This window comes from Musca autumnalis, unplaced genomic scaffold (genome assembly GCF_047663935.1).
Source record: "Musca autumnalis isolate F117 unplaced genomic scaffold, ASM4766393v1 scaffold_4, whole genome shotgun sequence".
Taxonomy (NCBI): domain Eukaryota; kingdom Metazoa; phylum Arthropoda; class Insecta; order Diptera; family Muscidae; genus Musca; species Musca autumnalis.
Window position 1 is genome coordinate 8,202,423 of NW_027411977.1, and position 27,113 is coordinate 8,229,535.

The 27,113-nt window shown below is 36.6% G+C and overlaps 2 protein-coding genes across 5 annotated transcripts in view; one reads left to right on the forward strand and one right to left on the reverse strand.

The window, feature by feature from the left end:
* Positions 1-27,113, reverse strand: part of barc (RRM1_TatSF1_like and RRM2_TatSF1_like domain-containing protein barc) — a 72,868-nt gene that overhangs the window by 44,067 nt on the left and 1,688 nt on the right. Inside the window, exon 1 of one of the 4 annotated variants that reach the window (XM_073982473.1) lies at positions 667-799. The exons of the other annotated variants lie outside the window; for them this stretch is intronic. Coding sequence (XP_073838574.1) covers positions 667-681 — 15 coding nt within the window. The 5' untranslated portion in view covers positions 682-799. Of the gene's footprint in view, positions 1-666; positions 800-27,113 lie in introns of those variants that run through there. 4 annotated transcript variants of the gene reach the window in all.
* On the forward strand, positions 815-26,268 carry LOC141401912 (uncharacterized). The gene is made up of 6 exons (XM_073982467.1): positions 815-1,489; positions 14,599-14,811; positions 14,870-15,085; positions 21,973-23,112; positions 23,173-24,507; positions 26,086-26,268. Exons 1-6 carry the CDS (start codon positions 1,351-1,353, stop codon positions 26,178-26,180), a joined length of 3,138 nt encoding a protein of 1,045 aa, XP_073838568.1. The 5' UTR covers positions 815-1,350; the 3' UTR covers positions 26,181-26,268.

Here is a 27,113-nt window from a genome sequence, read left to right on the forward strand (position 1 = left end):
CCTTGGAACTTGATCAACGCTTCAGTGAAAAATTCTATGATTCTATGATAATTGTACCTTCCTAATATGGATCGCGATGAAAACCTGTTGCAAAACAAATTCAAAACGATCCGAAACAAGTCCTTAAACTGCATTTTCAAAAAAAAAAATGAAATGTTGTGTAGGAGGTACCGAGGATCGAGCTTGATCTAAGTTTGGAAAGTTTGGGCCAAATCGGTTGATCCGTTCGAGAGTTACGTGCGACAGGATTAAATCGATTCCAACTTGCCTGATGCACATTTTTGTTCGTATCAAAGTGGATATTTTAAAGTTTTCGTTTCAATAAGCTGAACAAACTATTATAAAAATGTAGTTCATGACCGATACCATAAATTAAGAATTCTAAATGACTGTCAGCAGTAGTACTAACCATTTACAATGAAGGAATTTGAAATTATATCCCCACTTTCCAAGAAAGGTATTGACAATATGTAGCATTTGTTACATGTACGTAAGTAATTGGTCTAGATTTGTTTTCAAAAAAACTATTAATAGATGTCACACATAATTCCTAATACAAAATCAAATGAAATCATAATATTTCCAATAACAACAAATATGAGGACAATTATTCATTTAACTCATACTTAAAATACAACAACAAATTTATTTGAATTTAGTACTTACTAAGAGAAAATCCATTAAAATGAGAGAGAGAGTCACACTATTAGAAATTACTGTATGTGTGTGTGAGTAATTGTATGAACAACAACAAAGAACTTTTAGTACTAAACCCCTTAACGGTCAAGTAAATACTAACACTTAGCATACTTTTAGGCATGAACTAGACGACAGCAACTAAACGAACAGGACATAAACTAAAGCAAGGAGCTAAATCGAAGAGAATGACCACTAAGTTACAGTTGGAGAGTAGCCGTTGTACTGACCAGACACCTGGTTTCGCGTGACAAAACAGTTCGGCGCCACAAAATATAACCGGGCGAACAAAAAAAAAAACATTCGTTATGGATTTTCCTGTGAATTAAATATAAATTGTTCTCAAATCGAATTAAAAAAGAAATAAAACACACAATAATTTTTAATGTGCTGTGGTCTTTTTAATGTGTATAATTTTAAAGAAATTTATTTAAAACTAAAGAAAACCCAATTAAAAAGTTCAATTCAGTGATATGGAAAATTTCAATCAAACGCATTTGAATTTAATAATTTATGAAGTAATTTAACTTATTGCGTAAAATGTCAAAAGGTTAAATATTTTCAAAGCAACAACAAGGACGACCATAACTATAACAACAACAACTACAAAAACACCATCATCAGCCGTTTTGTAAAACAAAATTGGCTATCAAAATGGATATTCCCAACACTGGAGCTATTTTCACTTTAGGCAAATCCTATTTGGCCGAAAACAGTCAAAGTTATTTTTATATCAAAAATGATCCCATAAAAAGGCTCATTGCTGGTCCCTATCAAAGTGCAGTGATTTGTGGTAATTTGTAAAAGCAACAAAAACAACAAAAAATACTATCTTCTTTTATTATTTAGGTTATAGACATATACACACTTCTAGTGGACATACATGATACTTAAGTAACCAACCAACCCAAAGGGGAAAACAAGCAGTCTTCCTGCTACCATCATTTTTTATGTATTCACACTCTCTACACTTACATATATTTTATACACTTTTTTCCTCTGGCGCACGGTTGGTGTATATATGTATGTGTATGTATTTATGGTTTATTGTTATAGTTTGATATAAATTGACCAACCAAGACATTCCTTGGGGAGTTTGACCTGCATTCGCCTTAAAGTAAAAAATATTAGCCTTTAACTTTTTTCAAATACACAAAAACAAAACCGCCACAACACAACTAACAATAGCGTGTCACAGAGGTGGCCATAAATATTTTTGGAGCAGGTTGGGAATATTTTCTTTCTCAACTTTAGGAATGAATTGGGTTTTTTCCTTTTCATTTGCATGCCGACAATTTGAATAGTTATCGTCGCTGTGACTAAAATTTGAAAAGTAGCAACAACAACAAAAACTCCTAAAAACCCCTTATCTAGGTTACAATCTATCCCAAGGGTAAATTAAATCAGTTTTATAAAATAATCATAAAATTAATTGATGAACTGAAATAGTTGTGAAGTGTAGTCAAGAGAGGTAATGTGATGTAGGCAGGGGTTCATCCTTCATAGATATGGATCACTTTTCATTGTGTTTTTTTTTCTTTTTTTTAAAGAAAATATATTTCTCTCTATGCAAATAATAAAAAGATACTATTTGCTTATCAATATCAAGAGAAAACTTTTGAAGTGCATCATAATAACAATAACTGTTCCACAAACATCCCAGAAGATTTTGTGTAATCCCTGCATATTACCTAGGAACATTTTTGTGAAAAACTTTGACCTTCTAGCGTCTCAGCAATGGGGTCTATATGGTCCATTTTCCATAAATGTTTAATCATTTCATTAAAATTATGCTGTAGGAAGCTCAAAGGTTCTACAAAAATATTATCGATTTTCACTATGGGTCTCTGAATACACCAAAACTCGTACTTAGAAATATACAAACATATAAGAAGTTTTTGGTTTAAAAACTGTTCTGGAAAGATAAAATGTTTCATGTTAATAAGTAGACAGTGGAATCATATGCAAATGCACATATGGTTAGAATGGTCGTAGAGAAAATCGGATTAGACAGAAACTAGTTTTATCACAAAATAAAACTAATTAGGCCCAGAAATTTTTGCATATTTTGCATATCGTGCATATTTGCATAAAATGAGCATATGCAAAACCATATGCAAAAATATATACAAGGATTTGTGGTCCAAAAAAGCCCACCGAAATGGATGTAATGTGGTATTAAGTCTTCGTTAGGGGTATGAAACTTTACGCCTGAAATTTGTCCGCATGTGTCCACGTCTTCATATAGCCCCCATAGAACGGTACCTTCCGATTTCCGGTATTTTCAAGCTTGTGGATTCAATATCCCGCCAAAATGACTGAAATTTGCTATTAAGTCTTCCTTAGGGGTAAACAACTTTCCACCTTAAATTTGTCGGTTTAGGTTCAGGCCTTCATATAAAATTTCTGTACAGAATATAACATTTCTAATAACACTCTCCCTAAATGCTATACTATAACAAGTAAAAAAGTATCAGTCGGTTTTGCTGACAGAGATATACCCTCAGCCTGCGTGGTTTGAATTACTTTTTTCGCAAAAACACTTATGTATTAGGGGGTTCTCAACATTTTAGGCGTAAGGGCCGGCAAAAATATGCATAGGATTAAAGCTCAAAAATTTGCGGGGATATCGATAGATAGGGTTTTTTTTAATATACTAAAGGATCCTCGAACAGACCCTTAACCACACAAAAATGTCGAACATTTGTGTGGGTGGTACCCCAAGGATTGGACAGATAGGGACCAAATTTGAAGATAAAATAAGCTTCGACAATATTTAGAGATCCAAAGTTTGGACCAAATCGGTTGCTACGTCTTTGAGATATCGCTCGCATCATTTTAGCGAATATTTTCTAACTTTTTCTAATATTCGAATTTCTTCTAATATTCGAAGAAATATTACGATATCCAAAGTGTGGACGAACCCAGTATTCGGTTCGACCTCTACAGCCACTACATTTGGTGCCATAGGGGCTCTTTAAAACTTTCGGGCTGTTTTCTCAAGAAGTATGAACTCACCCCTGAACAAAATTTCACTGTCGTAATTGATGCAGCGAATGCAAGTTGATTCATTAAAAATTAAAGCGATTCGAGAGCAGTTCTTAAAGTGAATTTATGGAATTTTTTTTTTTTTTTTTTTGTGGGAGGTACCTGAAGGATTGTACAAATTTAGTCCATATTCGAACTTGATGTATAACTGGTATATATATTAGGATGTGTAAAGTATGGACCAAATCGGTCACTCCCAGCAGAAGGTATCGTGCGCACAATTTTCCGAATATTTTTGAACTTTTGTGGGGGGGGTACCTGAAGGAGTGGACCGATATGGTTTATCTTCGAACCTAAACTTAGTTTGGACAAAATATTACGAAGGCCAAATTTTAGACCGACTCGACAGATTCGTTCGAGAGTTATCATGCGATCCAACCATTACACACGGCGTCAAAGGGATTTTTTGCAACTTTCAGGCTATTTTCTCAGGAAGTATGGACTTGTCCCTGATGAAACTTGTACTGTCGTATGTGGGGCAGTGAATACAAGTTGTTACAACAAAAATCAAAGCGATTCGAGAGCTGGCCCTAAACTGAACATATACGAAATTTTGTATGGGAGGTACCCGAAGGGGTGGACCGATTAAGTCCATATTTGAGCCTTATCTAAGTCTGGTAGACATTTTACGAATTGCAAAGTATGGACAAAATCGGTTACTCCCTTCAAGAGTAGCGGAAGGAATCGACCGATATAACCCAACTTCGAACTTAAACATTATACAAACAAAAACTTGAGCAATGGGTGTAGACTACTCAGCATTTTCACTTCTGTTTTATTTGTATTTCTTCTTATTAGGAGGAATGCGTGTGCCTGGTCTTGTTAGTCTCTTTTCATTGGGATCGAGAATTTCCAAACCTTGAGCCTTTAAAGCCTCCAACATAGCCTGAGCGCGATCTTCCTTCTGCTTTTTGGTAAGCAATTCACCTTCAGCCTTAAGACGTGCCTTTTTTGTTGTCTTTTTTGCTTCTTGCGTTCCATTCTCTCGGCTTGCACTTTCACGTTCCTATTCCTGGCGTTGACGTTCTTCTTCAGGTTGGCGCAGACGTTCTTCTTTCTCCTTGATTTTCTTCAAACGTTTTTGCATGGGGTTTCTACTTCCATGGGTGTTTCCTGGGCGCAGCTGGCTTTTGTTTCGACTCCTGGGTAGTTTTTTGTTTGGCTAAAGCTGCTTCGCGTTTCTGACTTTCTTTCTTTTGAGCTGCTGTCTTTGCAGTTTGTTCATCATCAGCAGCCTTAGCTTGCGGCTAAGGTGCCAGCCAGCACCTCATCTTGCTTTTGTAGTTTCTTGTTCTTCTTTTTGCCCTTACCATCAAATTCTTCGCCCTTACCATCAAATATTCGGCTTGAATATCAGCCAAAAGTTTATCCAAATCCTCATCGTAATCATAGCCCTTGCCTTTGCGTTTGGCCTTTTTGGATTTCTTGCCATTTTTGGCAGCTTTTGGAACTCACTGGGAGGTAGTGATGGAGAGTCATCATTGCCCTTGCCTTTGCATTTGGCCTTTTTGGATTTCTTGCCATTAACCTTTTCTACTTCCGCATCAGAGTCTGTAGTCATGACTTGTACTTGGGTTTGTTCAACTTCAACACGATGAACTGCCACCACCACTGGCCGAAATTATGCCATAATTTCATTGATTCCTTGACTTCAAGTTGCATTTCAGATTATGCAAAACTATTACTCCTATCTTATATTACTTTGACATTCAATTCAAACAGTTTACCACTGCGATAAGCCATTGCCTCAGTACGACCATCTCGAACAAATTAGCAAACTTCTTTATTTGTCTCCACCTTGTGTTAAATTTTCCTTTTATCTTCAGTATATGACTCCCATGCAGTCACAAAATGATTGTATGGAGGCGGTAACGTTATAAGCACCTTATCATATTTTCAGATAGAGGTTCAACCAAATTCTTTAAACTTACAGCAATCTCTGCAATTTTTGCAATATGGGTTTCAATGTGAATAAGCAACAAAGTTTCAACGGCTTAGCTAGGTATACAGCAAACAATTGTTTTTGAGATCAGGGTTACCAGTGTAATGCATTAAAAATCACGATATAACTAATTCCACTTTTTCGTTCAAAGGGCATGTGAATTTTTGGTGAAACCGTTCAATACATATATTTTTTTATTTTAAAACAATAATAATTAGTATTCCTTAGGTTCTACTATATTATGGAAGCATTTTGACATTAAATGACACCTTTTTTATTACTGCATTGGCAACTCTAATCACAAAACCACCCTCGGTTGCTAAATCGCTCTTACGAATGGTCAGCCGACTGCTAAATATGTATCGTGGTTGTCGATTATGCCTAACGAAAAACAGATTAGGCGTAAAAAACAAAATAAGCAAGAATGTACAAAAATAAATATGCGTTCGGTTGCTTATTCAGCCGTGTGTGTCAATATTGTGTAGCGGGTGAAGTGTACATCTAATGCTAATTTTCTATTATATATAATCCTTTGCGCCTTGATATCAGTCCGCAGCCTGTTCTCCAAACTGTTATTGCCATCTCTAGCCCCAGTTCAAGTCGGTCTGCTGTATGAACCATCTACAACCTTGAAGAGATCCATTGACTTCAAAATAATAGATATCTGGAACTTCCAAGAAGACCACTTTTCAGCTCCATATAATTTTTCAATCTTCAATTGTTCCAAGCTCAATTTTCAGGCAATATAAAATAATAATTTTTGCGGGGGGTTTTAACAATTCCTCTTGATATTTATTTCCCGTGGCTCCACAACAAATATTCTTATTATTCACAGGGCTATATAGAATATCCTTTAGAAAAACAATCCTTTTTATTTAAAAACGTTAATAGTTAAGAACGTTGACTGTGGATTTATTTGAACGAACTAATAAAATATTAGAAATGTTCCATGTATACAAAACTTTGACATAAAATGAATTCAACATTTCGAAGAACAATGTCAAGCCATGTCTGAATTTGCTATTCCCGCTTTGCAATATCACATTATGTGACACGTTCAGACTTCTCTCATATCAATGAGTGCAACCAGATTTGTAATGGATCATCCACATTTTTCGCCGAGACAGCCGTTCGGACTTAACGGACACCACTTGTAGAGAATTTCAATTTATCAGAAATACTCAGGATATGTCGCCTAAAGTACTCTGAGGTGTATTTTTGACACCGTAGAAAATGTGAAGTTGTCTGTCCATTGGGATCGTATTACTATTTATATTTAAATTTCGATAATCATACGTCCCCAATATTCTAAATAACAAAACATTTTTGGGTTATATGAGGCGTATACTTAATAACAGCACGTGGTTATAACCTATTTTTGCACCAATCTACCGCGACAACCCATTTACAGCTTTGTAGCTTTAATATCAAATTACCACGCTTATACTCAATGTTTCCGATCCCAAAAATCGGGGATAATCTAGTCTCAGCTGTATCTGTTTCATATTTCAAGACTGTTAGCCTTATGTACAAATTCAGAATTTCGTTGGCATTCATTCGTGTCAAAGTTGTGACCTAGTCTTTTTAATAACTTAAACATGAAACAAAAAATAACAAATATCTAAACAATTTTACGGAATTTTTCTTGAGACACCACTTTTTATGGTCACAAGACGCTGCATTAAAAAAGGCCGCTACGTGCAAAATATCAATGCGAACTTTTTACGTTGCATGTTACCGGCAATTATTTCGTCTTCAGCCTTTTAAGCACTCGGCTTTCAATTGTAAGAACTTTCACTTTTGATTAATCCAATCACGTTGTTGGCATTAGCGTCCTGCAGTTGAATGATGAAACTCCTAAAAAGAAAAAAACGTAGAGGCAATACCACCACCAACTACCAATGACGTTTTTAATGGTCACAAGACGTAAAATTTGTTTTCACAACACAACAATTTAAGTCTTGTTTAAGTGGTAGAAATGAAAGGATAACAGTGCTCCTGATGGTATTATAACAGAACTTTGTGAATGTGAATTGTGCTGGAATGTAGAAATTAAGTGCTCACTAGGCTGTAGTTGGTTATTTTTGGGACAACAAAAAAACGATAAAGTTTCGTTTTTGAGGTCAGGCCACTAAAGTTTTGTTTTAGTTTTACATAAAAGTCAAACGACAATCTAATGGCTGGCCATCATTTATTTGTAAATGGCGGTCACTAGATTTCTATCAATTCCTGCGTACACAATCGAACAAACACAAAATACGACATGAAATTCCACTGAATAGTAAATATTTTGTCAAGGACATTGATATTTATTTGGAAATCCAATTCGAATAAAGGTTGCTGGATTTAATGTTAAAAAAAACGCCAAACCTTAAAAAATACCGAATTCCAAAAAAGAATAAATTGTGTGGTTTGAATCGGGTCGTTAACTATTGTTATTCTTGCAGTAAATCAAATGCAATTATTTCATTAAAAAAGCTATTTAAATACGACTCCAATCTAATGATTCAATTATTTGCTTCATTTTTTCAGTTAATGACAAGATTTTTATGAAAAAAAGATTAAGTGATTCTTCGTAAGTTTAAGTATCAAACAAGTAAAAAAGTATCAGTCGGCTTTGCTCCTAACCCTTAGCCTATGTGAATTGAAACTTTCATCAAATGTATTTAGGGTATTTTCAGAATTTTGAGTTTTTTTTGGAACATTTGAACGTACAGACAAAATGTGTATTAGGATTAAAGTTCAAAAGTGTTGCGGAGGAGGTACTTGAAGGAATGGACCGACATATTCCATTAAGAAAATGGATCTTACTTTGGGAGTCATATCTTTTCCATAGATATCGCACCCACTAGTCATTTCAGTGGGTCATCGTATAATATTTGGACCAGTATGCCAGGAAGCATGAAATTGTCCACGGAAAACATAATATCGGACCACAACGAATAGCATCGGTATACATTTCCAATAGATCTACGAACAAAACCTAAACTGCACTTAAACAAAAATATTGAACTTTTGCAAGGAAGGTACCTTAAGGAGAGGACCAATATGGGCCATTTTTGGAAGTTAAACTAAATTTGGACAAAACATTAGAAGATCCGAAGTTTGGACCAAATTGGTTACCCCGTTCAAGAAAGTGTATCGTGCATACCATTTTAGTGACATTTTTAATGGGGAAGAACTGGAAGATGTGGACCGGTATTGCCCATCTTCGAACTGAAACTAAGTTTGGACAACATATGTCGAAGACCAAATTTCCGAACTATTTTCTCAGAAAGTATTAACTTGCCCCTGAAAAACTTATACCATCGTAAAGGGGGTCAGTGAACGCAAGTTGCTTCATCAAAAATCAAAGTGAATCGAGAGCGGGTCTTAAAGTGAACTTATACACGAAGGAGTGGACAAATATAGTCCATATTCGAACCTGATAGATATATATAATATATAATATAATTGTTCCACAAACATCCCAGATGGGACAAGGGAGACTTCTCTCATATCAATGAGAGCAAGCCGATTCATATTGGCTCAATGACATGGGACCTACTTTTTATTGCCGAGTCCGAACGGCGTGTCTTACGACACCATTTGTAGAAAAGTTTTTCATGGCTTAAATACTCAGGAAATGTCGCCAGCATTACTGAGGGGGATTTTTTTTTTAGGGTATGTAAAGTATTGACCAAATCGGTCACTACCGTCAAGAGTTATAGTGCACACAATTTTTCCGAACATTTTTGAACTTTTGTTGGGGAGGTACCTGAAGGAGTTGACTGATATGGCTTATCTTTGTGCTTAAACTAAGTGTGGAGAAAATTTTACGAAACCCAAATGTTGGAACGAATCGGCAGATCCGTTCGTGAGTTATCTTGCGCTCCAACAACTACACACGGTGTCATTTGGGCTTGCCCCTGATGAAACTTGTGCCATTGTATGGGGGCAGTGAATACAAGCGATTCGAGAGCTGGTCCTAAACTGAACTTTTCCAAAATTTTGTGTGGGATGTACCCGAAGGAGTGGAGCGATTGAGTCCATACTGGCACCTCATATAAGTCTGATAAAAATTTCAGGATGTGCAAAGCATGGACTAAATCGATTACTCCCTTCAAGATTTATCGTGCGCACAACTTTTCCGAACAGGTACCCGAAGGAGTGGAACGATGTGGCCCATCTTCGAACTTAAACTAAGTTTAGGCAAAATATTACGATACCCAAAATTTAATCGATTCATCCGTTCGAGAGTTATCGTGCGCACCAGCCAGACAGAAAGACGGACGGACATTGCTAAATCGACTCCAAATTGTCTGGAACGATTTCTCGAACGGATTGTGTCCGTATGAAAGTATATATGCCCTCGTAAGCATAAATGCTGAGCGTATAAAAAGGGTAAAAATGAGGTAAAAAGACATCCAGGACATTCTTGCAGCAAAGGTTCGTAAGCGATTGAACGTAGTGTGTAAATTACAGTATGTCATAGGATGAAGGGTAGACATCATATTTAGACAAACTGCTGATTATCTAATGATTTACAACCTGCGTTAAAAAAATAAGAACGTTGCTCGGACAATCCTTAAACTGTTCTTTTGTGGCTGAGTTACAGGAAGAAGGTTCATCTTCGAAGTTCATGTTAGTTTGGACAAAACCGCTTATTCCATTTGAGAATTATTGTGCATAACAATTATTGTATTTTGTGGCTGTAAGGTTTTTTAAAGGTTTAGTATCATTATCTCTGGAAGATATATTCTCAGCCTTTGTGAATTGAAACTTTGATATATGGACAGATTGAATATCGGCTACACAACGCAAATCCTCTTCCCTCTATCACTCTAGAGTCCGCAATAATTGAGGTAGAACGCTAAAATTTTGCACCAGAGTGTCTTCTTTCCATAGGCAGGTCGAGTTCGATAATCTTCTATATATATAAAAATGGTGTAAAAAATGTATAGTAATTCATAAAATGAGAACGGCTAGGCCGATTTCTGTAAATTTTTTTGTCAGTTATTCGCATTTTCGAGGAGAAGGCCTTTGCGGAAGAAAATTTTGGAAAATCCCTCTGGAAAAGTCGGAAAATTGGAAAAATCGAAAATTGAGTTTTTGTATGAAATTTTATTCCTTAATAGCGAGACGAAGTTCGCCGTGTCCGCTAGTTGTATATATAGGTATAGCCCCCTATAACGGTAATTTTAGCTAAATGTTTTAACCTAAATAGCTGAAATTTCACATTTGAGGTTCCCAATGGCCAAGAAATTTATCCACTAAGAATTGTCAATTAAGGTCCACGTTTTGGTATAGCCACCATATAACGGTACCTCCCGATTTAAAGTATTTTGAGGATTTTAGCTAAATTTTACATCCAAAATGGCTCCAATTTGGCACTTGGAGTTTCAAAAAACTTGTGCACCAAAAATGGTGGAGATGGGTCCACGTTTTGGTATAGGCCCCATATAACGTTACATCCCGGTTTAAAGTATTTAGAGGCTTATAGCTAATTTTTACCGAATTAGCTGAAATTTGACATTTAAAATTCCCAATGACCAAAAAACTTCACCACTAAAACATGTCAAGATAGGTCCACGTTTGGGTATAGCCGCCATATAATGGTACCTCCCGATTTAAGGTATTTTGGGAATTTTTGCTAAATTATGTGATCAAACTAGCTGTAATTTGACATTTGAGATGCTTAGTGGTCCCGAAATCTCTCCACCAAAAATCATGAATGTAGGGCCATGTTTTGCAATAGTCCCAATATTACGCTACCTCCCGATTTGAGGATTTTAACTATAATTTTTAACCGAACTAGCTGTAAATTGACATTTGAGGTTCTCAGGTTCCCGAAATCTATCCAAAAATCATCAATATAGGTCGAAGTTTTGGAATAGCCTCAATATAACGGTACATCCCGATTTTTGGTATTTGAGGATTTTAACTACAATTTTTAACCGAACTAGCTGTAATTTGACATTTGAAGTTCTCAAAGGTCCCGAAATTCCTCCACGAAAAATAGTCCACATACAGTGTTGGTCACAGAATTAGCACACCCCTTTGGGGCAAAATGATTTCAGTCAGCTAAGAGTTTTGATAGGGCAAATTGAAATATTTTCGTAAACAAAATCCTTTTCTATAATGTATTGAACAGATTTAATGATATAAGTGAATAGTATTATCAGTGGTTTTTTGAAAATAAAAGTTTTGTGAAAACGCCCAAATTATTAAGGGGACATATAATTAGCACACCCTAAGATTTTTTAATTTAATTCAATTAATATACAAAAATTTATTTATATTAAAGTTAATTCATTTCGAAACGTATTGAACAAATCATTTTTTGAAAGAAAAAATAATTGATCACCCCGGAATCTCAAAATATATCCCAATAGAGGACCATTTTTCGTAATGTAGACTTAAACGTCAGAAAGTCGCCACAACTTTAAAAACAAATGTACAATTGGATCTGAAATTATTGGAATTGTTAACCGATTATCGAAATTTAAATATAAAGTGCAAAAAATTTTCAAAAAGTGTTTAAGGTCGATGACTCATTCAAGGAAATGTTCGATTTGGAAGGGGTTTATAGAAAGAAGATCAATAAAATGCACCCTTATGTGAAGAAAGATCAACTTATAACACCATTTGTTATTACAAATTACACGTGTGAATAACACCGAAGACCTATTACTACCAAACTGTCAACAAAGCACTAGGTGAACACGTAGCACATGAGTATGTTTAAAGGTATAACCCCTTTCTAACAACAAAGGATTTTGAGGTTTGATGAAATTGGTTTAAATCCATGAAAATAGGCATACACTATTCAAAATAAATGTTTTCTGGATTATTGAATTTAAATTTAATCGTTTTAAGCTCCGGGAAGCATATTATCTTGTGGTATCACTAGACTATCTCCCATTTGCCTTATGTTTAGAAAATTATTGAAATTTGCGTAGGTCCCATAGAGATGAACATAGGTTTATCGTGGCATACATCACGACATATCGGTAAAATTCAGTCCAGATGGATAAGTATTTATAAAATCAATAGCTCAAAACATCATATTACAGTTTTTAATGAAAATTTTTGTGGCAAACGGACTTTACAGATGCACACTGCTGGTGGGTACATCCCAATATTCGCAAATTTACAAAGACGAACAAGAATATGATGTTTTATTTGATGTTTCTATGAACTACTTGCATCAATGAATTTGTTTACATGTGAAAAATTCGATAAAAACACTAAAAAACTGAAATTTCCATCACTCCTTCGTACCCAAAGTGTACCCCATATAATTCCCTTCTGACACTGAAATTTCGGAGACTGGTGGAGAGTATAACTAGCAGATTGGAATTAATTCCCAAACGAAAGGGATTTAAAACTGAATATGGACGAAAATATTGAAACTATTCACAATATTAGTGATTCTTTTAAGGTGTGCTAATTACGTGTCCAGTGAATTTAGGACATTTTTTACATTTTTGGAGGTTATTCAAATTGATAGTTATTTTTCAGTTTCTATATTGCGTTTTATTCTTTAAGCATACTACTGAGAATATATTAGTACAAATACTTCATTAAATACAACTACTTTTGAAGGTCTTTTTAGGCAAAATAAATGTTGGTAGTGGGGTGTGCTAATTGTGTGACCAACACTGTAGGTCCATGTTTTGGTATATTCCCCATATAAAGGTACCAGCAGATTGAAGAAAAACATTTAGATACATTTTTTTTACCTAATTTAGGAGTTTGGGGTATTTTTGCACCTAACAGGAAAGAAATTATTCCATTTTAGTTCGGCCCGGCCGAACTTAATGATTTTTAATTGATTTTTACTCGAGAGTTATTCGTGCGAACACTTTGAGCGAAGATGTTTAAACTTTTGTGGGGCAGGTACATGAGGAAGTATACATATAGGGTCATCTTCGAACTTAAACTAAGTTTGTTGAGAGTTATGTCCGCAAACATAGAACAGAAAAATTGCGGACCGTACAACCAAAACATTTTGAAGAAAATTTAGATGAAGTCTCAAATTTAACAAATAAAAAAATAACACCTCAGCCTCGGACCTAAAAAAGAAGTAAATACAATACTTCTTACGTCTGTATGGTTTTTTGAGTTTTTAAGAAAATTTCTCATGAAGTATGGACTTGCATAAGAAAAAAGTTGTACCGTCATAAATAGGGCCGCATACACAACATGTTGCAAAAATTTTAAAATGATAACAGACTAGTCCTTAAACTACACTCTTTCCAAACTTTGTGTGGGAGGTACTCGAATGAGTGGTCCGATGTAGTCAACATTCGGACATGATCAGAGTCTGTAAGAAATAATACGAGGTACAACTTCTGGACCAAATCAGTTTTTCCCTTCGAGGGTTATCTTAGGTGCTACCCAGTTTAGTGGGTACGGGCAGGCTTTTTTGGAGACGTCGTAAGAGCGCCCATTTTAGCGGATCGGATCGGATCGTGGGCATCTTCCAGACGGACGCGCGAATGGACGTACATGGTTAAACCATCTCCAAATTGTCTGAAACAGATTTCGCGAAACATAATTGGGGTCTAAAGCCATTATTGCGAAGAGACACAGCCTAAAAGCTGAAGGTATAAAAATCGGATCGTGGGCATCAGCCAGAGGGACGCGCGAATGGACGTACATGGTTAAACCATCTCCAAATTATCTGAAACGGATTTCGAGAAACATATTTGGGGTCTAAAGCCATTATTGCGAATAGACACAGCCTAAAGGCTGAGGGTATGACAAATCTACAACACTGTATATTTGGTGTGGAAAGTTTTATTTTTCAATATTTATTGCGTGTTCATTATTGCCATAATCTACTAAAAGTTATTAACTATATTGCCCCCAATCACAAAAAGAAACAAACAATCTCAATATCCATACGTTTCTATTTCTCTCATTAGAATCGGGACGCTTATTTGTATGGGGTGAAAATCTCTATGGACAACTTGGTATAGGTGGTCACACATCCAACGCCAACAACACCAACAACAATAATACCAGCAATAATAATGTAGACATTATTATAAAGCCTACCTGTGTTAAGTCTCTAAAGACATTGGGTTTGAAAATTGCCGATATAGCCTTTGGCAGTGATTGGTCGGTTATACTGACACGTAAGTAGTGGTGATACAATTATGGAAATTATTTATTATTGGTATTATTTCATTGCAGATTCCAATGAACTCTTCTTTACGGGTCGCAATATATTTAATAGCGAAAGTCCGGTGTCTTCAAACTTCACCGAATCAACAGTCAACGAGGAGCCATGTGAAATTATACGTAAACCCTTTCGTTTGGAAGAGTTCGATGACTGTTTGTCGAACAATGAAGAGGCCGAGAGTTTTGTAAATGTTCTAGCCGGAAATGAACATTTCGTGGTATTGACATGTAAGTTAACTTGTTGTTGTTGTGTTTTTTAAATTGCATTTTATTGTTTGTTGGCCACCATTTTGTACCGTTCGCCACTGGGTTTATAGTTCATTGTTTCAGTGGTCAGTCGGTTTGTTGTACATGAAATGTCCATATAAATAACATACCGAACGACCTGTTGTTCCTTGCAGCACAAAAACTGTGAATATTGATTGTTTATGACATGCAAAATATTTCAAAGGACGTCTGTTTGTTGTAACAAAAACATTTAACCAATGATAACAGACTATCAACACTAAACCAAGGAATGTGAATGAATATAGGAAGTTGTTGGCTTAGGAACCAACGCATATTTCATAAACTATGGAGATATCGCGTGTCCTTATTTAATAGTTTCTTAATTCGTGGCTCGGTTTGTATTTCCCCTCAATTTAGAGTTGTTGTGGTCGTTAGAAAGAGCAAAGCACTCGTTAAGTGATTTTGTGCACATTGACCATTTGACAAAATGTAAATTTTATTCATTTCATAGACTCCAGTTTGTCTGTAAATTTATTGTTTAAAATTATTTTATTTTTTAATTTTGCTATGAAATACTTAGCGTCGCAATTGTAATCTTCCAATAAAATTTCTTTAATTCATATCAGTTGAGGGTTAACGTAGGGGATGGAAGATACCAAGGAACGGTCCTTACCGACCTTAACATGGCAAAGTCCAGGATTTATCTTGGTCCCTCTTTCATCTCAAGTGGACACTGACCTCCCCGTGGTGTCACCTGGGGTAGCAGCCTTTAACACCCGTTAAAGGTAGTGAGCTAAAATGTGCCGCGCGTTCACCCATAAGAACGTTAAAAGCTTGGGTTTGGGCGCAGTGTTGGAAACCCTCCCCTAGAAAAAGCAGGCTACTATGAAAAAACAAAAGAAAAGAAAAACAAATCCCTCAAAAGTTGACGACCCCCTCAAACGTCTTAAGGACCATGATCTACGAATCTGCACCTGGAATGTTCGCACTCTTTATAGAGAAGGTGCAGTTTACGCATTGGCAGATGTACTTAAAAAGTACAAGGCCGATATTACTGCCATATAGGAAATACGATATAACGGGAAAGGCGTCACAACAACACCTAAAGGTGACGCACTGTATTATAGCTGCCATGACATAAAGCATGAGTTGGGTTGCGGATTTGTAGTTGGTCGGAGGTTAAAACACCTAGTCTCCAGCTTCACACCAGTGAATGAAAGACTAGCTACAATTCGAATAAAAGCAAAATTCTTCAACATCAGCTTTATTTTCGCTCATGCTCCCACTGAAGATAAAGACGAACTGACCAAAGATATATTTTGTGAGCGCTTAGAAGAAACATATGACCGTTGTCCTCCCCATGACATTAAAATTATTCTAGGCGATTCTAATGTCAAAATTGGAAAATTTGGTCCAACTGTCGGAAAATTCAGTCTCCACAGTGAAACATCTGACAATGGTATGAGGCTGATATACTTCGCAGCGGCAAAAAACATGGTAGTTAACAGCACCAGATTTCAACATCTCGACATCCATAAGCGCACCTGGCTGTCTCCAGATCAGAAAACATGAAATCAAATTGATCACGTTGTGATAAATGGAAGACATTCATCGAGTGTGTTGGATGTGCGTTCGTTCCGAGGAGCAAACATAGACTCGGACCACTACCTTGTTGCAGCAAAGGTACGCGCCCGGTTAAACGTAGCAAACAAAGTACGAACAGACACAACACAAAAGTTAGACATCGGTAAACTCCAATCACAACAGATAGCCACAGCATATTCCATTCAACTAGCCCAATTGCAAAGCACTCCTCATCCCGATAACATATCAGCGCAATGGCAAAGTATTGCCCACTCCATGCAAACAGCCGCAAAATTAGTGAATGGTTACCAGAGACCTCCACCAAGGAATCCATGGTATGATCAGGAGTGGCGTGCTGCTATCGAAGAGAAAAATGCGGCATATAGGGCTACTTTAAAATGCGTAGCAACGCGTAGCGCACGAGAGATATCGGGAGAAAAGGAGAGAGGAGTAACGTCTTTTCCGCAGGAAAAAGAGGGAGATGGAAAAGCGGGAGTGTGAAAAAATCGAGATGTACAGGAACCAGAATAGAGTCCGAAAATTCTACCAAAGAGTCAAGCATCAAACTTATGGCTTTGGTACAGGTACACCCTCCTGTAGAGACCAGCAAGGGAATTTGGTAACTGATATAGATAGTGTGCTCAGGATATGGAAAGAACATTTTTCAAAACTGTTGGAATCCAATAGCAGCGAAGACGACGAAGATATCACAGACCCAATCCAAGAAGATGGTATTGAATGTATACCGCGCAGCCAAGATGAGGTAAAGACAGCAATAAATCGGCTGAAGAATAATAAGGCAGCAGGAGCCGATGGCTTACCAGCCGAGCTGTTCAAAACCGGAGGCGACACGCTGATAAGGTGTATTCATCAGCTAGTTAGAGTCATCTGGCAGGAAGAACGAGTACCCGACGATTGGAACCTGAGTATCCTGTGCCCCGTCCACAAGAAAGGAGATAAGACTGTATGCTCTAACTATAGGGGCATAAGTCTACTCCTTATTGTCAAGATCGTGTCAGGGATGTTGTGCGAACGACTAACGCCTATGGTCAACGAGATAATTGGACCATACCAATGCGGCTTTAGACCTGGCAAGTCCACCATTGACCAGATATTTAGCCTGCGGCAAATCCTGGAGAAGATCCAAGAGATGCAGATCGACACCTACTACCTTTTTGTCGATTGTAAAGCAGCATTCGACAGCCCGCTGCAGCTCTTCCGGCTTTGTAAAATGACTTTAACTAACACTGGAAAATAGGAAAGAACCTCTCCGAAGAGTTTTGTACCAAAAGAGGTTTCAGACAAGGAGACAGCCTTTCGTGTGATCTCCTCAACATCCTGTTGGAAACAGTGATGCCAGATTTGCCGATTTATCGTCATTTTGCCGATTTTTAGTCCAAAAAATAGAAATGCCGATTTGCCGTTTTGTATGAAAATTGTGGTTGCTAGAACTAATTTGGTACAATAACAAAGACAACTATTGGTCTGTTCCTTTACTTTTGAAAGTGGTAAAACCGGCAAAAGTAGCAAAAGTTGTAATCTGCTTCCATATGAATTGTATGGTGTCTGAAGTAAAGGAACGCTTTTCGAGTAAAAAGTTGTAAAACTTGAAGATTCTTGCACGTAAAGGAACAGAGCTTATATCGTCAAGAGTAGTTTGATTAATAATTGCTCTGTTCCAGAACCTGCAAGAAGCTACTAAATTTTACTACGATAACATTTTTTCCTTTATGTTATCGGAAAAAATTGTTAAAATTAGTAGATTCTTGCAGTACTGGAACAAACCAAATAATAACATTTTTTACATATTATAAAAACAGTTTGAATTTTCTTGATTACCAAAACATGTACTTCAGTATATACGCCAAGGAAATTGTTAAAAAAAACTAAATTGTCGAAAAGTGGCTTAGTGGAAATAATTAAAAACTGCAAAAACTTTTACATTGAACTTTGTTGTCAGATTTTGAAGCGGTTTAATTTAGAAAATAAATTTAGGTGCCTAGCTTCAATAAATCATAGTTTTATAATAAATGGCACAGAAGATTCATTTTTCGACATTATAAAGGAATACGAATGCTTTATAAACATAAACGAAAATCAAGAATCACGTGAACTTTCACGTTTAAATTTCAGAAATTTGTTTAAAGAATTAATATGTACAAATTCTGAACCATTATTTCCTATTTTGTCCAAATTTATTAAATTGAGTAATTATTCAAGCTCGAGGTCATGTTTAATTTTTAAAATTTTCTTTATTAATCGATATTTCGTGAATTGCATCTTCAAGATGATCTACAATAGATATGTATAAACTAGAGCAGACAGACGGGCGACTCCAAATTGTCTGAAACACATTTCGTCCAAACATACTTGGGGTCTAAAACCATTATTTCGGTGAGGCACATTTTGCCCGTATGAAAGTTTATATACATACCCTCGTTAGTATAAATGCTGAGGGTATAAAAACTATCACCTTATTAATTAACCTCTTAAGACAATAGCTCTGTTCCACTCAACTTTTACCACTATTTTCTCGAAAAGCGTTCCTTTACTTCAGACACCATACATTCATATGGGAGCAGTTAAACTTCTACTACTTTTGCCGGTTTTACCACTTTCAAAAGTAAAGGAACATACCAAATATTTGTATACGTTTTGTTTAGCTTGACTGAATTGAAAATATATTGATCTCATATATACACGTACTTATAAATATATACTACATATGCATATGGTTAAACCATTTATTTTCATACATATTTTGAAATATTTATTGCCTTGGTTAATGAATTTTGGTTTTTGAATTTTGAATTATTGCCTTGTTTTATGAATTGTTAATTGTTTTGTTGTACTTAAAATGTTATTTTTTAAACTAATGCTTATTAAATAAAGCGATAATTTGAACTGAAATAAATGTTTTTTAATTTGCCGATTTTTTGCCGATTTTGAAAATTTTTTGCCGATTTTGGCAACCGAAAAGTGCCGATTTTCGACCAAACTTATCTGGCATCCCTGGTTGGAAAAGGTTATACGAGAGGCAAACGTGAAAAGATGTGGCACAATCTACACCAATAGCCACATGTTACTTGCTTATGCTGATGATATAGACATCATGGGACAATCAGTAAAAGAAGTAACTGATACCTTTATGAAGGTCGAAGGAGAATCTGCTAAAGTGGGTCTGGCGGTAAACGGTGAGAAGACCAAGTTGATGGTTTCGACGCGCAATGCGTCCATTGAGCTCGGACCAACTGTGGAAGTTGGTTCCTATAATTTTGAGGTAGTAAAAGACTTCGTCTATCTCGGCATCTCCGTAAACACAACAAACGACAGCAGTTGTGAAATAAAAAGAAGAATTGTATTGGCCAACAGATGCTACTTTGGTTTAAGTAAGCAGTTTAAAAAGAAAGCCACATCTCGTCAAACAAAAATAACACTCTACAAAACACTGATACTACCCGTGGTGGGTACTTGCGCAAGCAGATAAGGCAGAGCTTGGTGTGTTTGAGAGAAAAATTCTTCGAAAGACCATGGGACCTATCTGCGTTGACGGTGAATATGGACGTCGCATGAAGCACGAGCTGTATCTACTGTACAACTACATCAATATAGTTAAACGTATCGAGATGCAGCAATTGCGTTGGCTAGGCCATATAATAAGAATGAGCGACGATGAACATGCTAAAAATGCGTATAAATACGTGCCAAGAGGACGCAGAATTGGCAGACCAAGGAATAGATGGCGCAAACAAATGGATGACGAGATGAAAAGGCGCGGTATTCCAGAGTGCGAAGCAACAAATATAGAGATTTGGAGATCTTTTCTTAGTTCGGCCTATGGAACAGATGTTCTGTAATGGGCCAGCTAAGTATCTCAGCTGAGAAATACATACACGAACCACGTACATCCAAAAAGGAAGTTCAATTCCATCAATGGGTACAGCCACATGTTTGTTAGTTAAATAATATGGAACCTTCCCAGCAAAATTAATTGGAAATAGCTAAATGCAGACTAGTTCTTTCACTGCATGTTTTGATGCAATTCTAACGTAGTCGTGAAAAAGGCACTCCATTCTCCATATTTTTTATTAAGGCTTTTAGATAAAAAAAAAACATGTTTGATAGCCTTCAAAAAAACTGAGAAGAAGTCAAGAATTTACAAGTGACTGAAACGTGCAACCAAAAAATTCAATCACATTCATTATGCGCATTCAGATGCTATTCAACGAATTACAGTTCAATCAGAGTCGTGAAAAATTCACTCCAATTCCTTACATTTTAACTGCATTCGGATGCAATCCAACTATTGACATCCACTTCTAACATTTTAACAGCGTCCGGATGCAGTCCAAATGACATTTAAATGTGCATCTAAAGCACTGCATCAAAACACCTGTTTGGATGCAAATTGGACTACATCCTATTCTACCCTAAAGGATTAGATTTAATGCGATTCCAAAGGTGTAGTTAAACTGCAGTACTAATGGAGTGCAAAATTATTTAACTGCATCTTTGGAGGGAAACTTTTTGCTGGGTTATTATTGTTATCACCGACTACAGGTTGGACAGAACCTAAAAAAATAATAATCTAAGATCCTGTAAAGAATAAAAAATATTTCCCTCGATCATCTCAGCTAGGTTGCAGCTTGATTCTATTTTTAAGACAAAGATATTCTTATCGTCGAGGAGGAATGGTATTGAACATAGTACGAATGAAGTAGAGTGGTCTGCAAATGTACACAAGACAAAACTGACGGTTTTAATCATTTGGACCAACCTTTATGCATTTCTACCAAATATCGATCAAGTTTGAAGACCGATTATCAGTTGTATCTTCCGGGTATCCAATCCATAAAAGTTAATAAATTTTCATTAAATGCACTTTAAGAGCAATTTTCAAATCTTTTTTTAATTCCTGAGGTTATATCCCAAAAGCTTTAAAACAAACCTACGGTCAGCAACATAATTTGCTGATGCGAGCTATAACTTTCAAACAGAGCAACCGATATGGCCCAAATTTAGCATATTCTAATATTTCCTTTATAACTAGATGGCAGGATGGACAATTTCCTCCGGTACATAGATCCCATAAGTTCAACGATTCTTTTAAAGACCACTTCACGACTCATTTTGAAATGTTTGCAACAGGTAGCCCTTGTACTCCTAACTACAACGGTCTATTTGTTTATTTTTTCTTCTTGGGCAACTCTTCATGCATACTGGATGTGGAGTGGCGCCTTTTGATCGTACTAACATTCCGATTTTTCTTTCAATAATACATTTATTCCACTCTTTTTTTCTAGCTTTTGGTCGCCTCATAGGCTGGGGTTCGAATGAATCAAATCAATTGGGCAACGCTGAGGAGCCATTAGTGAAACCACATGAAATCATTTTGGACTCACCCATCAAACAGTTTGCTTGCGGTCCAACCTCAACTTTGGTCCTAACGGAAAAAGGCAATTTATTTTTGACAGGACATCTTAATGAATTTGTTTTCTCAAATTTCACAGAGTTGCAAAAGAATCTCTCGCCCAATGAACAAATCATTTTCATCCATATCTCACATGCCAGTGAAATTTTCATAGTTACCAATACCGGAAGCATATATCGCAGCTACGAATCGCTGCGTAACAAGAGTCTTATATTTCAAAGATTCTATGATTACGACAGTGAGGAAAATGGTCCAATTTGGAAGTTGCTTAAGGGAACATCATTCTTTGCCGTTTTGACCAGGGCCCATAAATTCTATACAACTTTTTCGGAAAGCGGACATCATTTAAAAACCTTTAGAGAAATTTCAAAATTTAAAAATCTACGTCTCATGGATATGGCTTTGGGAGATCGCCATGTCTTAGTACATGGTGTACCTCGGTCATCAGCATTAGCAGCCACCATGGGGCCTGGAGCTGAGCATCGTTTAATGTCTCAAAGTACGATAATGGCCAATACCACTGGTGGCCTAATGGGAAGAATGAAAAATAGTGCAAAAATGAAACCCGACACTATATTGGAAGAAACAACAATAACTCCAAAAGCCATACAATTGATGGAGCCAGTTTTGGAGAGACCCAAAACAAATACTCCAGTACATGAAACCCCCAAGGAAGATGAGGAGGAAACGCAAAATACAAAAGACACCAACAATAATGAAGATCTTGAAGAAAGTAACAAGAATGATGGAGAGCAATTGGCCCAGAATTCAATGTCGAGGAGATCCCCCACGGAATCCCTAAAGTCACGTAAAAGTACCAGCTCAACAAAGAAAAGCCTGCGTCCTAGAACACCATTTCCTGAGACCAGTGGAGATAGTACACCACAAACCGCCATTGAAAAGACGCCAATGCGGAATTCATCTTATCAGGCAGCCATGGATGAAGATTATATTGATCACACATCACCAAGATTAGTGGAGAGTCTGGAAAATATACCCGAGGCATTGAATGGTAAGTTGTTATTGTATTCTTTGCTATCATACATATTAAACATGTTGCTTTCATTTACAGCAACGAAACCTGGGGTCATTGTCTCAGTGCCTTCTCCTCCCACCGAAGAGGATGAACAGCTAACTGTGGAAATAAGTGAGACCACAGACCCTTTGGATCACACGGTTACCATTAATGAAATACGTTTTATCAACAACGGCATTGATGTTACAGCCAATGTTAAAAAGGAAAGGGAATCAGAAGATTCCCTGGATGAGACCGAAGATGACGAAGAAGATAATGACACCAAATCCATCATCCGGAAACAGGCAGACGGTTTCATAGAAAATGCTGAACAAGAAGTTGAGGAGAAAATAGAAAAATTTAAAGTCACTAAAGACAAAATTGGAGATAAGTTTAAGGTAACTAAAGTGGAAACCGAAGATCTCATCAAAGAGAAGGCCGTGGCAATCGAGGACAAGGTGGAAGAAACATTATCAGAGGCCAAAGATTCAATCGAAAAAGCTGCAAATGCAGCCAGTAAATCGGTGGAAACTAAAGTCTCGGATGCCAAAGGCAGCATAGAAACAACAGCAATGAAAGCTGTCACTGGTGCAAAGGGTGCCTTTGATGTTGCTGGTGAAAATGCTAAAAAGGCAGCCAAGGGAGCTAAACAAACCATTGAGAATGTGGGTACAACAATGTCCAAAGCCACTGATGATGCCCGCCATGCCATCGAAAGTGTGGGCAGCAATGCGGCCAAAGCTACTGGTGAGGCTAAGGACTCCATGGGTAATGCAATACGTAAAATGGCCGATGATACACGCCATGCAGTTGGCTCAGTTACTTCTAAAATCTCTCACGAAGTTCAAGATGCTAAAAACAGTTTAAGTTCTCTGCTGCAGGGTAAGAAAAATAAAGTGGATGTAGAAAAACCAACAGCAGAGATCCAAGAATCAGCTATCGAGGAATTACAGGCCGATGTAAGTGCCAAAGATAGTGGTGGCAATAAAACCAATCCCATCTCGCAATCTACCAATACACCAGGTGGGGCTCAAGAGGATGATGAAAGAACAACGGCATCTGTAAATTCGGCACAAACTTCGTCGGGTAATCCCTTTGAAAGCAATAATCCCTTTGACAGCAACAATCCATTTGAAAACGATGACAGCAATGCTGCCACCATTCCCTATGATCCTGAATTAGATGCCATGATACAACGTAGTAAGAAAGCATTTGAAGAAGATGCCGAAAGGGCAAGTATGGCAACTGAACATCATCATCACCATCATAGTGAAGCTGTCACCGAAACTGTAGTCGAAGAGAAGAGTAAATTTTCGAAATTTCTGGATGATGTGCGTGAGAAATCAAAAAGTTTGTCCTGCCGAAATGAAAAAGCTGTACAAATTATTGAAGGTATGATAAAAAATAGTGCCATTGAAATATGAAAAGGTGGTTCGATTCGTCTACGGACACTTTTTTTAACCGCAAAATCTAGTGTTAGGATTACGTTGACGTCTTAGCACACCCTTTGTCCAATACTGTCCAAAACCTTTTTGGCTATGAAAAGCTCTGAGTAGTTAACTTCTACTTAAACGAATGATTATTAATCGGTTAAGATATGCTGTGGAGCTGTATAAATTTAAGAGGAATACCAAATACAGATAAAGCTTATTGAAGGACGTATTTTGCCGACTAATAAATGCATTTGGATTTAGTGTATAGTGAATATCTGGTCTATACTGGTCTATACCGATTATTCCATTGGTCATACGCGTGGATTCTTAACTCCACAACTGAAGTACACCACCTGTGATTAAGATTCGATTCAGTTACATCCTCTCTTTTTCAGCAAGTACTGATCCTGCCAGTCTGATTATTCATTATTGGTTTCCCGTGTTCCGCCTTTACTCTGGACAGTGATAAATTCAATACAGTCGTCATGGCTGGCCGCAAATATTTGATATTTGATATGCCACTTACAAGAATCTTCGTCGTATTGCGGGAGAATCAGCCTACACCAAACCCGACATTCATTCAATCTGACTCATGTAAATATGGTCTTTTTGCTTTCACGCCTTCCCTCTTCTTTGTATTTCTTGTGAAAAATTTGTTCATTTCCCCTTTCCTTACCAATCCTCCTTATCGTACTGTGTATAACTGGCTACAGAATTGGCATATATGCTGGGTTTTTCTCTAACATTACATAACATTATGATCGTACCATGGATTCTTAGTAAAGATTACCCATTATAGATTTTTTGGCGGCGTTCGAAATATTTCCTCAAATGCACTCCTACATAATCTGGAAAACAGAACAACGTTTAAACTGGTTACAAGTTGAGGGCAGTTTACATATTTTCAAACCAGTTTCTGTGGCGCGTCAGATCACACGCTAGACAGGTGCGAAACCTCTCACATGGTCACATGGTATTGTTCCGAATTTGTATTCTCCACTCGATCAAACATTTGCCCTGTACACAGATTGTCTTCCGTCTGGCGACAGCCTAAAAGACTTTTATACCTCAGGGTGCTTTAATATGCTTATATGTAGGTATTCAATACGATATTTGCTTTTCACTTTTTCCATTAAAATGACCTAAAATTGCTTATCGTCATCATGGCAGCGGTCATATGTTCTTTCAAGGCACTGGTCGAATGTAGGCACAGAAAGACTAATGCAGCTAATGCAACTATAGTCGCCCATATACTATGTATGTTTCGGATCTACAACATCACACGCTTTCTTTATTCCAATCTACCGTTGTTTAGCCAAGGAAAGTCTCTCTCAGAGAGGCAAGTACACAAAATATTTGGGCACCGCTGGACTAATGTAAATGAACATATTTTTTGCGCGGATTTTGGAATCCTTGATACAAGGTTTTCGATTCACTATAACAATGAGATTTCCTCCTCTCTTTATATGCATTTTGTACTTTTGAAGTGCATGGTTATTATTTTATTTTAAAATTGTCATCATTTTTGTCTTTTCAGATCAACCACCCAGATATTCCGTACAAGATGAATTGGCACTACAACCTGTAAATGCTCGACCCGAGAATGGCTCAAAAGTTTGCACAATATTATAATTATGTTATTTTCTAGTTCGAAGAAACTATGTTGCATTTGTTTATTTATAATGAGAGAAACTTTAATAAAACTTTTGCAAATTTCAAAGGTAGTATAAGAATATATTTGGAACAAGTCTAGTTCAAGTATTCTCGAGGATCACCTCGCTGGATATGGACTTTCAATTTGAAGGCTTTTTTAAAGACAACCAAAGTAAAATGTTCAGAATTATTCTATATATTTCCCAACATACCAAATAAAAATAAAAAATAATAGGACTTGAGAATAATATTATAAAAATAGAAAATTCACAATCAAATTTTAACAATGCTTGAAAAACTATTACATGCACAAAGTTTTCTTAAGTCTTCCTGAAAAGTATTTTGTTGACATTTGTTGATAAAATAGTTTTTGTATAAACTTTTTTTGTGATCTTTTAGTTTTTATGTAATTAAATGTATATCCGCGTTGTGTTAACAAATAAATATCCGTGTTGTGCTAAAATATAATTGCAATGCAAAAAAAAATATAAAAAGTGTTGAAAGACAAAAAAGCTGAACTGAAACTGAACGGTGTGTTTTACGACACCACTTGTATAAAAGTTTTTCATGGTTGATCAGGAAATACCGTCTACATTACGCTGAGGGATATTTTGCCACTGTTGGAGAGTATGATGTTTTTGCCCGACCTGAGAATCGAAACCGTGCATACAGAGTGCAAGGCGCACAACTATTGCACAAGAACGCCTATATAACGCCACATTCATTCAAGACGGTTCGCGAAAAATCGTATAAAGATGCGAAACAATTATAAAACCAAAAAACGTAACTGTAAATATAATCATTTTAATTATATCATAGAGTGAAAACTTAAATCACTAATCAACTTAATTTAAATTAAAAAATAACAATGATAAAATACACTACACACTTTGTTAATTTATAACTAACTCT

Coding starts and splice junctions, on each gene's coding strand:
- LOC141401912 (XM_073982467.1), top strand. CDS start 1,351: ATGGATATTCCCAACACTGGAGCTATTTTCACTTTAGGCAAATCCTAT. Junction 1,490..14,598: donor TCAAAGTGCAGTGATTTGTG/GTAATTTGTAAA, acceptor TTCTCTCATTAG/AATCGGGACGCTTATTTGTA. Junction 24,508..26,085: donor AGCTGTACAAATTATTGAAG/GTATGATAAAAA, acceptor TTGTCTTTTCAG/ATCAACCACCCAGATATTCC.